The 16,249-nt window shown below is 43.1% G+C and overlaps 1 protein-coding gene across 4 annotated transcripts in view; it reads right to left on the reverse strand.

Annotated features, from left to right (window-relative positions):
- Positions 1-9,328: 9,328 nt before the first annotated feature.
- The window catches only part of Commd1 (COMM domain containing 1), an 84,812-nt gene continuing 77,891 nt past the window's right edge, over positions 9,329-16,249 (reverse strand). For 2 of the 4 annotated variants that reach the window (NM_144514.2, NM_001361661.1), the window contains exon 3: positions 9,329-9,658. In NM_144514.2, coding sequence (NP_653097.2) covers positions 9,551-9,658 — 108 coding nt within the window. In that variant the 3' untranslated portion in view covers positions 9,329-9,550. The remainder of the gene's footprint in view (positions 9,659-16,249) is intronic. The other 2 variants (XM_017314316.2, XM_006514563.4) reach the window with 2 other exon arrangements.

The raw sequence follows: 16,249 nt of genomic DNA on the forward strand, positions 1-16,249 counted from the left end.
GGGAATTGAACCAGGGACTTTGCCTCTGGAAGAGCAGCCAAGTCTGTTAAATGCTGAGCCATTTCTGAAACCCTAGTCTAAAGACTTCTTGATGAACAATTGTTTCCAGGCTACAACAAAAGGAAAGGGCAATTTTGCAAGGAAGAAATAGAAACAATGTGAACAGATACTCAACACCACTGATTGGAAAATACAAAGAAACTTTTGCCTCGAATTGGCAAAAATGTGTATTATCAAGCACTGTCAGGAGTAAAGGGGGACCCTGTAAACTTCTTCTGAAAGTATAAACTGGCAGGTTGTGTAACAGTGCTCTCTGTGGTCTCTATCTGCACCTCAGGCTGCAGGGCTCCTGTGCACTTGTTTCTGATTCCTGACTGTGCATGAATGTCACATATGTAGCTTGCAGTCAGCCATGGTGGGAAAACTTCTCACAAAGGCAAGTAGCAAGGGCTCTAGACTCCCCCACTGATTTTGGGAAGACGGATGTTAACATTTATCAGCATCCCAGAAAAAGTTTGTAATCCATGCTCTTTTTTGTCTCTGAGATATTCTCCAGTGTTTCATCTGTTCAAACTTGGTCCACAGCTGGGCAGGCACCACCGGAAGGAGGTAGAATCTTTAAGGGGCCACAGGAAAAAGTGCTCCTAAAGTGAACTGTGCAACCCCAGAGTACTTGCCAGCTTTCTGTCACTGTAACAAAATCTCCAAGGCAATCAACACATAAGGAGAAAAGGCTTAGCTTAGCTTAGTTTATGGTTCCACCAGTTGATGGCTGCTTGGTTCCGTTGCCTTTAGGCCTGTTGTGAGGAGAACAGACATGGAGGGGATTATTTACTTCATAGAAACCGAGGAGCATAAAGAGAGGAAGGGGCCAGGGTCCAATATCCTCTTCCCAGGCATGTTCTAATACCCCAGCTTTCCGTCACGGCCTCCTCACGCAGCTCTTTAGAACATGCACAGTTAATTGCATGGTTAACAATCAGGTGCAAAGTGGTCGTGGCATTTGAGCCACAAGAGCGGCACAGCTGTGGTTCTTGTGGTAACCACTTCTCTCTGAGGGTTTACTCAAGGCTCCAGATACTTGCTGCGTCTTGCCTAACCACAGGTTCCTGTGCTTTTCCCAGAGGGATTAAAGGTTGATTCTCCAAGGATTGGGGTAAGGAGACTTCTCCAGCTCTTGAGGGATCTTAGAACCGAATCCCTTAGCTTTTTGCTCACTTCTTCTCAGCGTATACAGAGAAAGAAGGTGCCATTTGTTAGCGATTGCACTGTCCCTCCTCATTTTGAAATAATATCCATAAGCATTGCTGAAAGGACAGCATCCCTGTATCTCTGAAAGGGAGTGAATGGCCCTAAGGACTCTCTGGCTAGATCCGACAAATTAGCTGGCCATCTTTACCTCCTGATACTGGTGACAGCTTTCTTCCAAATTTTTCTCTTCATCTCAGGTGTGATACAGTGTTCAGAAAATAGCCATATCTATGGTTTAAATTGATCCTAAATAAACCTGTAAGATCATTGGATCATAGGGATCGAAAGGTATTCAGGAACCGCACTCACCACCTTTCCCTCCACAGCTGCTGAGCTAAACCCCAACTGCATGGTCACTCCTTGGTCAGTGTGGGCCATCTGCTCGGGAACGTTAGGAGCGCCATCTGACCCAACAGCCTGAGTCAGCCTGGCTCTAGGGAAGGAAGCGAGTTCCACACACAGCTGGCCAGCCTTTCTGTGCCATCACTGCCGCTGTTGAGAAATACCAACTGAGCAAAGTTCAGTTTTACACACAGTGGCAACCTTCAGTCCTTTTAATTTCACAACTCAATTCCACTTTGAGGAAAGGATCAGGAAGGAGTTTTGTCTTTGGAGACAGGGTCTCCAGGTACCCAGGCTGGCCTTGAACTCACTACATAGCTGAAGAACACTTGAATTTCAGACCCTCTTACCTGTACCTCCCAATTGTAATGCTGTGATTACAGTATGAGCCACCATGACTCATTTAGGTTTGTTTTTTGTTTGGGTTTAGTTTTGGAATATTTACTCCCTCCAGAAATTTGCTTGGGAGTTATAGATATGAATCTCTCACCAGATAGCATTAATTCCATTTTATATGATCAAAGGGGTGGGCCTTGGCAGTTTTCTTTAGGAAATAGATAATTGCGCTTACTGGAAGAACACACCTTCCTTGCCAGTCGGGCTGAAAAGGCCACACAGCTCCGTGAAGGCAGCCATAGAGTTGCCTCTGGTCTCCTCCCCAGGGAGGACTGAAGCCCTGGGGGTTCACTTAGGTGCGTAACTTCATTGTTAGCAGCTGCGTGTTCTCTTAGCCAGTTCTGTTTAGCTTTGTTTGTCTTCCATGGAAACACAACTTTTTCTTCTCTCAGCTCTCCACTTATAACAGCTTGTCACTGAAATCCCAAGCCTCATATGCTGAGCTGTATGTGATGCACGTAGATCTGTAAATATCCATCAAGGAAAAAAGGAGCCACTTTCATGAACATGGTGACCCCACTCACTGTGGGGAATGCACCCCAAACCCAAAAACATCATTTCCACTTTATGTTGGCTTCTTTACCCTCAGATATGTCCTATTTTTAAAATGTTGGCTTAAAGTCTTTCCTGAAATTCTGGGCATAGTTGTGTTACTAGCTCTCTACTAGAGCACCTGACTTAGGATGTGCAAGCTCCTAGATTTGATTCCCAGAGCACAAAACCAGTCAAACCATCAATCAACCATCAATCAGTCTACCCCCCTAGCTTCTAAATTAAGCAGGATGGTGTGTGCTTGTTATTCCTGACCTGGGAGGCAGATGGCTAGCTTAAGACCTGGGTTATATAATGAGACCCTTTCGAAATCAATTACAGCCTCTCCCAGCATCTGAGGTCCTGAGGGCTCTGCAGCTCACACAGCTGCTGTGCACAGTTCATCATGTCTCTGAGTGCTTCATGTCACTGCTTCAGCTACCTGAAAACGGTTCCTACCAGTCTTAGCAGCAGCAGCAAACACATGTACTGACGACAGGAGAGACATTGCTCAAGAATGAAAGTATGTTCACTCATAGAGACCTCAATATACACACGGTGAGCACTGCTGTGTGACCTTGTTCTTGGGGTTTTTTTTTTATTTTTATTTTTAACAAATGAAGACCAGGAGGCACGGAGCTGTTGAGCTGACCAAAGTCATGTAGTAGTAAGTTAACGGCCAGAATTTGACCCGGTTAATCAGTTCTTGATTCTGTATGTAATGTGTCTTTTTAGTTGTTGACATTTTCCTTTTCTGAGACAGGGTCCCACAAATCCCATTCACGCCACATTGTCTGGCTCTGTAATACATGTAATGTAATGTGGTGTAATGTAATGTAGAGGGACTTGTCACTCCTCTTCAGATGAACAAGGTGAGTTTGCCTGAGAAGCCTGCACAGTGCTGTGATAGAGATCCAAATCTACTGGATTCTGTGCTTTCTTTGCCTTACCAAATGGAAACCATGAATTTAGTTAATGCCCAACTCAATTACCTGATCTCCTGATGAGTATGTTTGCAGATCCTCTCAGGAATTTCAGTGTAAAGGGAATTCTGGTGCTCAGTACATGGAGAGAAGGTTTTTAATATCAAGATGTGTAAGAAATGTTCCTTGCCCTTATGAAGCTCACAGCTCTAGGGAAAACATGTGACAAGAAAGAGGTGCTTTGATGTTGGGCAAGTTCAGCAAGCAAAGAGGTGAGGTTGTGTTTCAAAGTGCTTCACACAATCCACATAGGAAAATTCAGTTATTGGGCTGGGGAGAAGGCTCAGCAGGTAGGCATGACTACTGGTCTTCTAGAAACAACACCCCTGTCAGGAGGTTCACAACCACTTTTAACTCCAACCCCAGAGGAATCCAGTGCCTCTAGCCTCTTCAGGAACCAGCACACACATGCACATACCCAGACATGGATACATACATTTTCACATAATTAAAAATAATAAACCCAGCTGGGCGTGGTGGTGCACGCCTTTAATCCCAGCACTTGGGAGGCAGAGGCAGGCAGATTTCTGAGTTTGAGGCCAGCCTGGTCTGCAAAGTGAGTTCCAGGACAGCCAGGGCTATACAGAGAAACCTTGTCTCAAAAAACCAAAAATAAATAAATAAATAAATAAATAAACCTTTTATAAATTTAGATTAGCTTAGCTTGTGTGTGTGTGTGTGGTGCTTGGGTCCATGTGTGAGGTATGCACAGCTTTGCATGTATATATACATAGGATAGAAACTCAGGGTGTTCTGGTCTATTACTCTTCTCCTTTACCCTTATTTCTCCCTGACAGGGTTTCTCAGTGAACCTCAGTGGTAGCCAGCAACTCCATACTCAGCTTTTTATGCAGCTGCTCAGAACCAAACTCAGGTCCTCAATGCTAATGTTAATATGTGAATGTTAGTATGTGGGGCTTTTCAGTTGAAGAGAATGTGTAGATTTCATCACACTTTTTAAAAATTTAAAACCCTATCTATCTGTCTGTCTGTCTGTCTATCTATCTATCATGTGTAGATGGACACTGGAGGACATGTTTTAGGAGCTGGTAATTTCTCCTTCCATCATGTGGGTCCTGAGGATGGACCCTAAGTCATCAGACTTGGCAGCAAGCATCTTTATCCACTGAGCTTTCTCCCTGGATCTTATTGGAGTCTTAGATTTCAATTGCATCTGTAAGTTAAGAACCACTAAAATAATGCCTTAAAGCTGAATCCACACATATAACTATATAAATGTAACTACTAAAATAAGTCCACACACAGACAGACAGACAGACACAGACACGTTATGTTCTCATGGACACGGGCTCTCACAGGGACCAGGAGCATTCAGGACGAAGCGCATCAATTGTTAAGAATAACTCCTGGGGGAGAAACTTTTTTAACCTAAAAATATTTGTCTTTATTTTATGTGTATTTTATGTGCCTGCAGGTATGTATGTGTGCTATGCATATGCCTTGGTGCCTACTGAGGCCAGAGAGGGTGTTACTAACAGTCGTAAGCTGTCATGTGGGTGCTGGGAACTGAACCTAGGTCCTCCGGGAAAGCATCCAGTGCTCTTAGCAGCTGGGCAATCTCTATAGCACCCACCCCCCTTTTTATAAAAGAAACTTACTTTTTTTTTACTCCATACATACAATTCTTTTTTTTTTTTTTTGTTTTTTTTTGGTTTTTTGAGACAGGGTTTCTCTGTGTAGCCCTGGCTGTCCTGGAACTCACTTTGTAGACCAGGCTGGCCTCGAACTCAGAAATCCACCTGCCTCTGCCTCCCGAGTGCTGGGATTAAAGGCATGCGCCACCACGCCTGGCCATACATACAATTCTGTGCTGACTTAAAACTTTAAAATCCTGTTGTTTCAGGAACATGTGCAGCTTGATAATTAAAGCTTCAGAAAACCTGGTCATTTAATTGCATCACAGGGAAGTAAGCCTTGTTAGGAAATGAGGGTACAGATGCTACAGAATTCACTAGGATGCTGCTAGGAGTCATTAATAGTTGAGAGTTAAACTGCTGGAAAGCCTGGGAGGACAGGCACAACCCACCTGCCTCGGTGCTGTGGGCTCCCAGGAAGTCCCATTCATGTTGTACATTACCCTCCGAGATGGGCTGTGGGTCTCCCTTCTCTCCCAGGTCATTGGCCCATGAAGATGACAGGTGCAGAGTTGAAGAACAGGGTTTGGACGGCCCATGAGTATCGACAGTAATAATGACACACTGGAACCAGCTTTGGGGAGACAGATCAACTTTACTTGGGTGACTCACAGGTTATATAGTTTTGAGGAAGGGGGATAGGAATATGCAGGGTGGGCAAAGGTCATTGGCCAAAAGCTAAGATACTGGGGTGATTGAGGTACCTCATTAGCATGGGGAGGTATTTCAGGAATCCCAGATGCTAGCTGAGCAGGTTCTTCTTGGGAGAAAGGAAGCTGAACCTATAATCAAACCAAGGCTATGTGACATTCTGCAGGTGTGGGGTCAGAGATCTCTCAGATTGAGAAGAGGAAAGGCTCACTGCCAAAGGGAATCTGCTAAAGGGAGTCCACCATTTTGCTCCAAGCTCAGAAGGCTATCTGGACAATGGTAGACTTCAACCTTAGCAGCAGAGCAACAATGGGTGACTGAGTGGGAAGTAGACCTAGGCCATCACAAATAGAACCAGGCTGTCTAAAAATCAATAGGAGCCTCAAGCACAGTCAGATCTGTTATGGACACAGAACGCACATGACAATGGGCTCATGCCAGGCCCCATGTGTCAGTAGACATGTTGTGCTTACATGGGAATTTGAAAGTCTGCTGTGGGTCCCTGCCAACAATTGGTTTTTTGACTGGTCAGTAAAGAGCCAGTGGTTAATGGCTGGGCAAGGGGACACTGATGGGACTTTGAGGATTCCAGGAGAGGAAACACAAGACAAGGAGAAAGAGATTCACCAGGACAAAAGGAAGGAAGAGGATACAAACATGAGAGCTGTGGAAGACAGAGACCCAACCATGGAAGAATCAGGGAAGAGCAGCCCCTTGGGCCACTCCTGCGATTTGGTCTGGGGTAGCAGAGATAAAGTGTAGATTTTAGAAAGTGTTAATTTAGGAATACCAGAGGGGAGTGTGTGCTAGCTGAGGGGAGGTTTAGAAGTGCCCAGTCATTGAGCTAGTTAAGGCATAATAAAATACATAGGTTTTGTGTGTGTTTACATATGTGTGTCTTTTACTCATGAATCCAGGGCTCTTGAAGCAGAGATCCATGTGCACTGGCTGTGAGCATAGTATCGAGATACAATGAGCAAGGACATCATTTAGTTTTATAATCACGTTTTTTTGCCAAGGCCCTGACATACAGAAAGACATGGAAGACAGCAACCCTGAAATGCCTTCCTGGTCATCCTGCATGCCCTTGTACAAGTCTACTGCCTATCTATCCAGATGTTTCCTCATTTTTGACAGGATGCTAAAATAACTTCTGTCAGTTTCAACATCAGTCATTCTGAGATCTGTGCCAATTCATATCCCTGGCTTGTGAAAGAATAGAAATCACATAAAACCCTCTAATGTCTTTACATAAAAGCAGTTGCCCAGCAGTAGTGACGCACGCCTTTAGTCCCAGCAACCAGGAGGCAGAGTATAGAGTATGTCTCTATATTTTTATAGAATTTTATAGAATAATATAGCTTATTATGGCTTATGTTTAATAAGCTTTTAAAAATCAGTAAATATAAAATATCTTGTCCAAAACATCTTTTTAATTAGAAATGTGTAATATGAAATATGGAGACTGTCTTCACAAACCAGTTTTCTTTCCTAAACATTTAAGAAAACTCAATATACATTAACAGCAGTTTTCCTAATGACCCAGAGTTTGGAGAACTCATGTTTAAAAGCCCACACCACTTGCGCAGTTATTGTTTGCAATGGCGTGACTCAGCAAAACAGTACGCAGGTGTGAATGGTTCTTTCCTGCTTCCACAGACCTTCATGGCCTGTGAGTCGACACTAGTGAGATGGCTATTGGTCCTTCCTTCCAAGGCTGCCTCAGGCCTTTATCCAAAGAAACACTCTTATCCTCCATTTCACAGCAGGACACTTTATCCAATTCTAGACCTTGTGGGAGTGCCCTGGGAACAGAAAGATGCTTGTACAGCTTTTAGTCCCTGGATGTACTCTATGATTTCAAGACATTTTCTGAAGGGCTCTTGAGGGCTACATCTAAATCTACATCTAAAGCCATTGTTTCCAAATTCCTAATTCCTTCCTAAGGGAAGGAGCCAGTGCTTTCAGATGGGGTGTCGGAAGCTTTGTGTCTCCACGTTTATTTAGAAAGAAGAACTTCCAGAAGACCTAGGGTAGACTCCTGAGAGCCAGAGTGCTGTTACCACAGGCAAGAGAACAGCATTGTAACACACAGGCAGCTACGCTTCCCACACTTCAGGATCAGATGACAAACACGTTCAACAAGGATTGAAGCCTTTGGCTGGAAGATCCTTGCAGTGTGCTGTGGTGGTCCTGGATATGCCCCCAAAGGCTGTGAGTTAAAGGTTTGGTCATTTGCCTGTGGTGCTGCTGGGAGGTGGGATCCAGTGGACAGAATTTAGGTCAGTAGGGACACACCCATGGAGGAGGCTGCAAGTCTGCTTCTTTCCAATCTCTCAGAGCTTCCTGGCTGCAGGAAGTGTGTAATTAGGCTTCACTGCTTTCTGCCAGGATGCTCTGCCTCTCAGGCTCAAAACAAGGGAGCCAAGAGACCATGGACTGAACCCTCCAAATTGGTGAGCCAAGATGAACCTGTTTCCTCAACTGGTGATGCTCCAAGCATTGTGTCTCAACAAAGGAAAGTCCATTAAAATACTTCTACTCAAACAGTTTTCATTACATTAGTCCCTCTCTCTTACTCTGGGTAGACATGCATATTTGCATGTCCTTGCGTACATCTGTGGTCTGGTGCACATGCATGTGGAGGCCAGAAGTTGATGTTGGGTTTCTTTCTTGTGCGTGCGTGCACACCCTGTGAGAAAATCACTTGCTGCCATCATGTATGACAATCAGAGTTCAAGCCCTAGAACCCACATTATGGAAGGAGAGAATGAAATTTCCTTGTCTTCTGCCTTCTACAGGCATTCTGTAGCATGTGTGTTCTATCCCACATACATACATACACATACAAACTAAGAATGTAATTTTTAAAAAGCTTGAGTATCCCTAGTCTGATTAAACCCAACCTCTAGATTTATACCACACCTATTCAACTCCATCAGCTGGTCCCAGGAGAATCTCACTAGATTCCAGTTTAATCTTGTTCAGGTAGGCAGGTTCTACTACACTGCAGCTTAGAGCACACACTGGTGAGCACTATCTACACGACTGTAATGCCTTCCTCACTTTCTGAGGGTGAATATCCAGAATATTATATGATACACAATGTGTCCTGTGTGGATGACTAACAGCTCTCCCAAGAACAAACAACAGCTGGAAAGAATTCTAAAGTGTCAATTCTGTTGACCCTGAGGCTCTGAGGTGAACCTGCCTCACCTCCTTGCACACTAAATGAGTGCTTACCCTCCAGCCTCCTGTTTAATTTCACTTTTTGTTTGTTTTTACTTATTTGAGACAGGGTTACTTTAGGTAAACCTGACTGAACTGGAACTCAGAGATCTGCCTGCATCTGCCTCCCAAGTGCTGGGATTAATAAAAGTGTGTGTACCACCACTTGGCAAATTTCAGTATGTTTTTATAAATGTCCCTCATAATCTTTATGCATGCTAAAATATGAGACCCTCTCCAGTGGAACAGATGGGAAAATAAAGAACCCAACAAGCAGAGACAAGCAAGATTGGACTTTGAGAGGTTTCTCTTTTTTACCCACTTTTTAAAATATATTTTTATTTATTCTTGAAGACTTTCATGCATGTATACAATGTCTTTTGGTAACACCAGTGGGCAAACAGGACTTTCAAAGGGTCAGTGGAGAAAGTCTGTGAGCAGCTTCACTTCAAACGCCCCTTCCTCCAGCCTTCAGTTAGGCTGCCTGCATCAGCCTATTGATACTCTCTTCAGTTAGGCTGCCTGCATCAGCCTGTTGATACTCTCTTCTACCTCTGACAGCTTCTTCAGGATTTGCTTGACTTTAACTTCATCAAATTCCAGACACAAAAATTCAGATTCCTGTAAAACACAAAAAGATGTTTAAGGAAAAACCTGCAAGACAGCAGTAGTGGTTTGAATGAAAATGGCCCCTAGGCACATACATTTGCATCCAGATGATGAGCAGGATGGGAAGGACTAGGAGTGGCCTTGCTGGAGGAAGTGTGTCACTGGAAATGGGCGTCAAGGTTTCAAAAGCCCAAGACCAATCTCCTTCCTCCACACCCCCTCTCTGCCTGCTGATCAGGATATAAAGCTCTCAGCTACTGCTCCAGCACCATGCCTGCTTGCTTCCTGCCGTGATGATCATGAACTAACCCTCTAAAACTGTACTTAAGCCCCCAAATGTAATGCTTTGGTAATAGTGTCTCCTCACAGTGACACAACAGTGACTAAGACTCGAGCTCTAGCTAAGGTTCTTTATCTGGCATGAGCAAGGTGCAGAGGCCCAGGGCCTAGCACAGCAAACCAGACTCCAGGCCTTTAAGCCTGTGTGATATTTTACCATACAAAGCATATCCACAGTATCCACAATAAAACACAAGCGTAAACAGAGACAGATGCCCTTGTTCTCATTATGAGAGGCTCTTCTGTCTGGCAGCTCAATTGACATGGTATAAATTTAAGGTAGGTACCTAGGTATTGCTACTTTGTGGATGAGAACTCTGAGGTCAGGAAAGGTTAACTTCCATCTAGAAATCTTTTAAATGACACAAGTCAGATAATTGAATTCTCAGCTCTGGCTGGCTTCAAAGTCAGTGCTGTCCCTACTTATATAATAATAAAAGAATTGTGATTTGTCTCTAGTTATCCTGGGCCATCTGCAACTCAGGCTAAAAAGAAATTGTGATAGGTTCACTGGGAAGTTTTAGATAGAAAACTATAAAGGATGACCAGATTTTGAAGTAGTAATAGATATTTCTCAGGTCCTTCTCCACGCAGTAAGACCTCTCTCACAAGATCTCCCTCCAATAAAGTCCCTTCAGTCACTCAGGATTGGTGAGCCAATCTAGGTAGTATCAAAAAGTAGGGTCTTTGATGTTTGTGTGGCAGAAATCTCACATGGCCCAGGTAACCCTAACTCTATATGGCCTTAAACGAGAAGAGCAAATCCAAGATAGTCTTTCCTACCTCATGAACAGTAACTTTAGACTAACATAAATGCTTACAGGTCTTACTTTCTAGAATATGAAATTAAGTTCTAGGTATGTCAAGGGACATGCCTAATGGCCTCTTGTCTGTTACAGGCAGAATCACAGGATTAATATTCTTATCTGTACATTTTCCTCTCTAAACATTAAAAGGGATCAAAATATCCTACCCCAAGAGTCTCTACTCTGATAAACGGATTGTTCTGAATTGAAGGTAACTGAGAATCATGGGATCCCTTGCTGGAGCTGCTTCTATCTGATTAAAGCAAAAACCTTCTGAGAAACGAGGAGCATGGGAGGAGACACAGTTGGCATAAAGTACAGGAACTCACTGACTAACCCTTGTCTACTGCTGTTCTTCTTGTCACTAACTGCTCCTAGGAGCCTCACTTATTGCTTTTCATAAAAAAGGTGTATAACCTTTTCAAGCCTGTGAGTTTTCAGTTTCAGTTTTCAGGTGTATGTGTGTGTGTGTGAGTGTGTGAGTGTGTGTGTGTGTATGTGTGTGTGTGTGTATGCACACACACATGTACAAACACATATGAAAGCCAGAGGTCAACCTGTGCTGTTGGTCCTCAGACATTTACCTTGGCTTTTGAGACAAAAATCTCTTAGTGGCAGGAGCTCACTGAGGGCAGGGCTGGTCTTCTGTCTTTCCAGCATGGTGATGACAAGCTTATGCTAACACACTTGGCTGTCTCAGGTGGGTTCCTCAGATTGAACTCAAGCCTTTCCATGCACTTTACTGACTAAACCATCCCCTAATCCCATAACTGTGACTCCCCCCACCCCCACAGGGCTTCATTCTCTGTGAAGTTCTAGCTTGCCTAGAACTTGTTATATAGACCAGGCTGGCCTCAAACTTAGAGTGATCTGAGTGCCTCTACCTCCTGAATGATGGGGGCAAAGGTGTGAACCACCACATCTGGCCTTTAAATTGATTTTTAACTGATAATGAAAACATTAAAAAGTTTAGATTTATTGGGTACCATGGGATATTTTGAAACTTGCATACACTGTCTAATGCTTAAATCAAGTCAAACATATCTATCTCATTTTTAAATGGTGAAAACACCAGTTCTTTCTTCTAGCCGTTGGAAATTGCAATGTATTGTCTATAGACATTTAACTGTGAAAGATCTTGCTCCCACCTATAACTTGGGACCCATTGGTTAAACTCCCCCTTCCATCCTCTCCAGCCTCTGGGTCACTGACACCCTGCTCTCACCTTCTGTGAAATCAACTGTTTGGGTGCTCAAGACTGAATCCAGGGCCTTATGCAAGTCACGCACGCATTTTACTACTGACCTGCAGTGACAACGAGATGGACTTGTATGCATGTGTGGGGGTGTGTACATGCCACGTCACACATGTGGAGGTCAGAGAATAACCTCACCTGTCAGTCCTCACCTTCCATCATTTTAAATATGTTTTACATATTTGGGGTGGGGGCAGGGCACATGCTATACCACAAGTGTGGAGATTAGGGGACAGTTAGCCAGGAGCTGCTTCTGCCTTTCTTTTCATTTATTTATTTCCCTAGCCTGAGATGAATGTTTTGGGTTTGGTTTTGTTTAATTTTGAGACACAGGGTTTCTTCTCTGTGTAGGCAGGGCTGATCTGGAACTCACTCTATAGACCAGGCTGGCCCTGAACTCACAGATCTGCCTGTTTCTGCCTCCTGAGCACTGGACTCAAAGGTGTGCACCACCATGCCTGACTGAGATGAACATTTATATATAGCATTTCTGAGTGACTGGCAGGACTTTTCTCCCAATGCCTGACTTGTTCTAATTAACATCATGTACCCCAGGCCCAGAGATGCTGCAGAGATGCTGCAGTGATAAGCCTTTTCTCTTTTTTGTCTTTGTGGCTGACTCACGGTTCATGATGATGTATATCTCCCTCGACCAATTATCTGTAAACAAGTACTTAGGTTGTTTCCACACTTGTCTATTCTTAATAATACTACAGTAAACATAGGAACACAGATGTCTCTTTAACATACTGATGTCATTTCCTTTGGATCATATTACTTTTTTTTTTTAAGTAGGTACATCAAAAATAGTTATTTTGAAGTGCAGAATGGGCTTAAGTATAGAATTTGGAGGGGGTACAATTTAGGTAATAACAATGTCCAGTGATAAGAGTTCTTGGGATTATCAAGGATCTGGTGTTTGTGGACGATATGATAATGTCAACAACCTCATACTTAATTCTTAGTTTCCTGAACATACTATGCAAATAAGAATAAGTAGCTAAACCAAAAATAAGAAAACAAACTCAAAAAACACATACACACATGCGCACACGCACACGCACACACAGTGACTGGCCACATTCTTACTGACCTTTATTTTGAAACATTATTTAACCTGTGAGTACTGCCAGAATCAAAGCTGCCAGAAAGACTAGAGAATAGCACAAAAGTGTTCTCTATCTCTACTCCTAGATCTGGTTAATCCCTTGCATGCATGTTGTGTCCCTAAGTCATGTTCTTGCATACCATTCTCTGAGAGAAAATGTAAGACTGAGGGAAGGAGAGGGAAGTCAGACAGGGGCTTGCTGGCTCTGCCTGTGATAAGCTTTTGGAGGCAATGGGTAGAAGGTGAGCAGAGAGGAAATAGTATCTCTGTTTTGAGGGTGTGTTCTGACATTAGTTGGTACTGGACCTTTGTTCAAATGCAATGATCAGCTCTCACATTAAACTAGAAACCTTTTCACATGCATGATCTCATTTGATCCTTTAACAGTCCCTGGTAACTGGGAAGAGACAAAGCCAGAAGTAAGCTACTTTCAACAACTGTAGAATTAGCAGAATTTCCCCCTCTAACCCAAAGCAGATGGTTTGAGCTAAATCTAGCAAACTTTGTCAGGAAATACAATTGATTTTATGAGCTTTGATATATTATAGTCCCACTGATAGAAAATTAAGATTTTGATTACTTAAAATTGTCCACAGTTCTACAAGCTGGAGTTTCAAAGATCAGGTTTGTGTGAAAGACAGGCAAAGGCAGCCAGCTCCTAACTGGGGAAGATCTAAGATTCTTTTGTGGTCACCACCATTCATGTAGTAGATACTGAAAGTTTTGGAAGTGGAGGTAAGGAGGTGTGTGGGTATGGGACACGGGGACTCACTCTTGCCCTTCAGAGAAGGAAAAGCTACAGAGAGAGAAAAACATGAGTGAGGACATAATTCAGCTGGCAGAGCACTTGCCTAGGTGCATAGGGCCCCAGCTTTCACTGCTAGTGCCAGCCACATAAACGGGATGGCCACAGACACCTGTAATCCCAGCACTGAGGAAGTAGAGTCAGGAGGATCAGAAGTTCATTACCCTCCACTGCACAGTAAACTCAAGGCTAGCCTAGGCTACATAACATCCTGTATTTCCACCACCCCCAAAAAAAGAGCAGAGGGGAGGATTGTGGGAAAGTGCTAATGAACTTGAAGTTCAGAGGAAGACAATTTCATGTTTAACATAATAAAACATGGTAACAAGACTAAGCAACAAAATGCGTAATATATGCTAAGCATATACCTTACTTCACACTGGTGAGGATCATTTTATCCCATTTCACAGAAAGATAATGAGTAATCTGTAAAGCCACAGAAGTAGTAAGTAAAAAAACCATTTTAAAATACACATCTGGCCAAGCAGAGCTGTTCATGCCCATGACCCCAGCAATAGAGAAAGAGATGAAACAGGAGAGTCACCAGGAATTGAAGGCCAACCTGGACTACATAATGACTTCAACCTCAGCCTGGGTTACTGAGAAAGACCTTGTCCCAAAATCAACCAACCAACCAACCAACCAACTAACCAAGCAAGCAAGCAAGCAAGCAAGCAAGCAAGCTCAGGTTTGGCTGGCTTCAGAACCTAAACACCTGGTCATTTCACAATCTCAGCTTATATTTTTACATTTATAGATAATGTAAATTCCACCATTGATAGTTAATAATGTATCCACACCTGAACAGGTCTTTGATTCTGTTAACTTCAATGAAGACTCAAAGGAAAGTTTGATGTTTATATGATACTCAAAGTCCTCCACCACTTTATAGGGGTGGAGCACTTGCCTAGCAAATGCCAGGTCATGGGTTTGGTTCCTAGCATAGGAGGAAAAGGAAGAAAGGTTAGGGGTTGAGAAAAGAAGGAAGGAAGGAGGGAAGAAGGGGAAGAAGGGGGGAGGAGGAAGGGGAGGGAGCTGTAGATGAACATGTCCTGGCTGTATCTAGAGAACTCTGAGCACAGGAGTAGTCATTTCATGGGGAGAAAGCACAGCCCAGTTAGTAAGGGGCTTGGGACCCAGGCTGCAAATAAATAAATTCAGTTCCTGCGGCATTTTATCCTGACTCCTGTAGGTACAAAGGTGGCAGGGTAGGAGGATTGGCTACAGACACCTGTCCTCAAGAGAGCCAGAACCAAAGCTACCTTTGTTGGTCTATGAACCAATGTCTCAAACTTCCAGAACGAGATTTCTTCTCACACCATCCTAATTTTACACCAGTAGAACCAAAATACCTGCTTGAACCTGGGTTGTTGTGTTTTTGTTTTTGGTTTTGTTTTTGTTTTTTTCTATCAGTCACAGGAATTGTCAATTTTGTCTTGTTATCTAAGAAAATCAAGTTACTAACTTAAAAAAAATCAGATCGAGTACTTTTGGAATGTGAGAAAATAAATGCATTAAATTTTGAACTTAAACTTTTAATAGCTTTCATCTTTGACCCAAATCCATCCTCCAACTAAGCCAAGGGTAAAGAGGAGAGAGAGCCTTTGATAATGTCTTGATCGTAGAACCAAGGCTTGACTGGCAACCATGTGAAACACAGAACAGGCAGCAGGCAGCACACACATACACTATTATGAATAAAAACAAACAGCCAAAATCCATTTATCTATCATCTGTCTGTCTCTTTCCTTAATAGCAGGGAGCAAACCCAGGCCCTCGTGCATATGAGGTTAGCACTATAGCTCTGAATTATATCTCCAGCCCGATTCTTACATCTTTAAGAAATTTCCTGATTCTACCTGCCAAGCAAGCTGTCCCTCTGAATGTCTAGAAAATTTAATAAGCTTGAAAAGAAGACAACTGCCATACTCTCTCTGACTGTACTGCTCTCTTATGTGTGCATATCTATATACTAATGCCTAGTCAACACGGGCTTTGAAATCACACCAATCTAAACCAAGATACCATCGTTTTACAGCTGTCTTAAGGTTACCTGGATTGTAGTTTCTGAGCTTGTAAATTCACGATTTAAATAGGCTTAACTGCTAAGGTTTCTGAGACTGTTAACAAGGATCTCCTAGAGTGACTCAGCACTCCTGAGAAGTGAACCTCTGCCCAACACCTGCCTTATTTTACCAGTTTTTATCTTATCCAACAAGATAAAAAATTATATTGGTTACTTACACACTATTTCTGATTTTTTTCAAAGGCACACACTAGGCCTCTATGA

Source organism: Mus musculus, chromosome 11, assembly GCF_000001635.26.
Source record: "Mus musculus strain C57BL/6J chromosome 11, GRCm38.p6 C57BL/6J".
Taxonomy (NCBI): domain Eukaryota; kingdom Metazoa; phylum Chordata; class Mammalia; order Rodentia; family Muridae; genus Mus; species Mus musculus.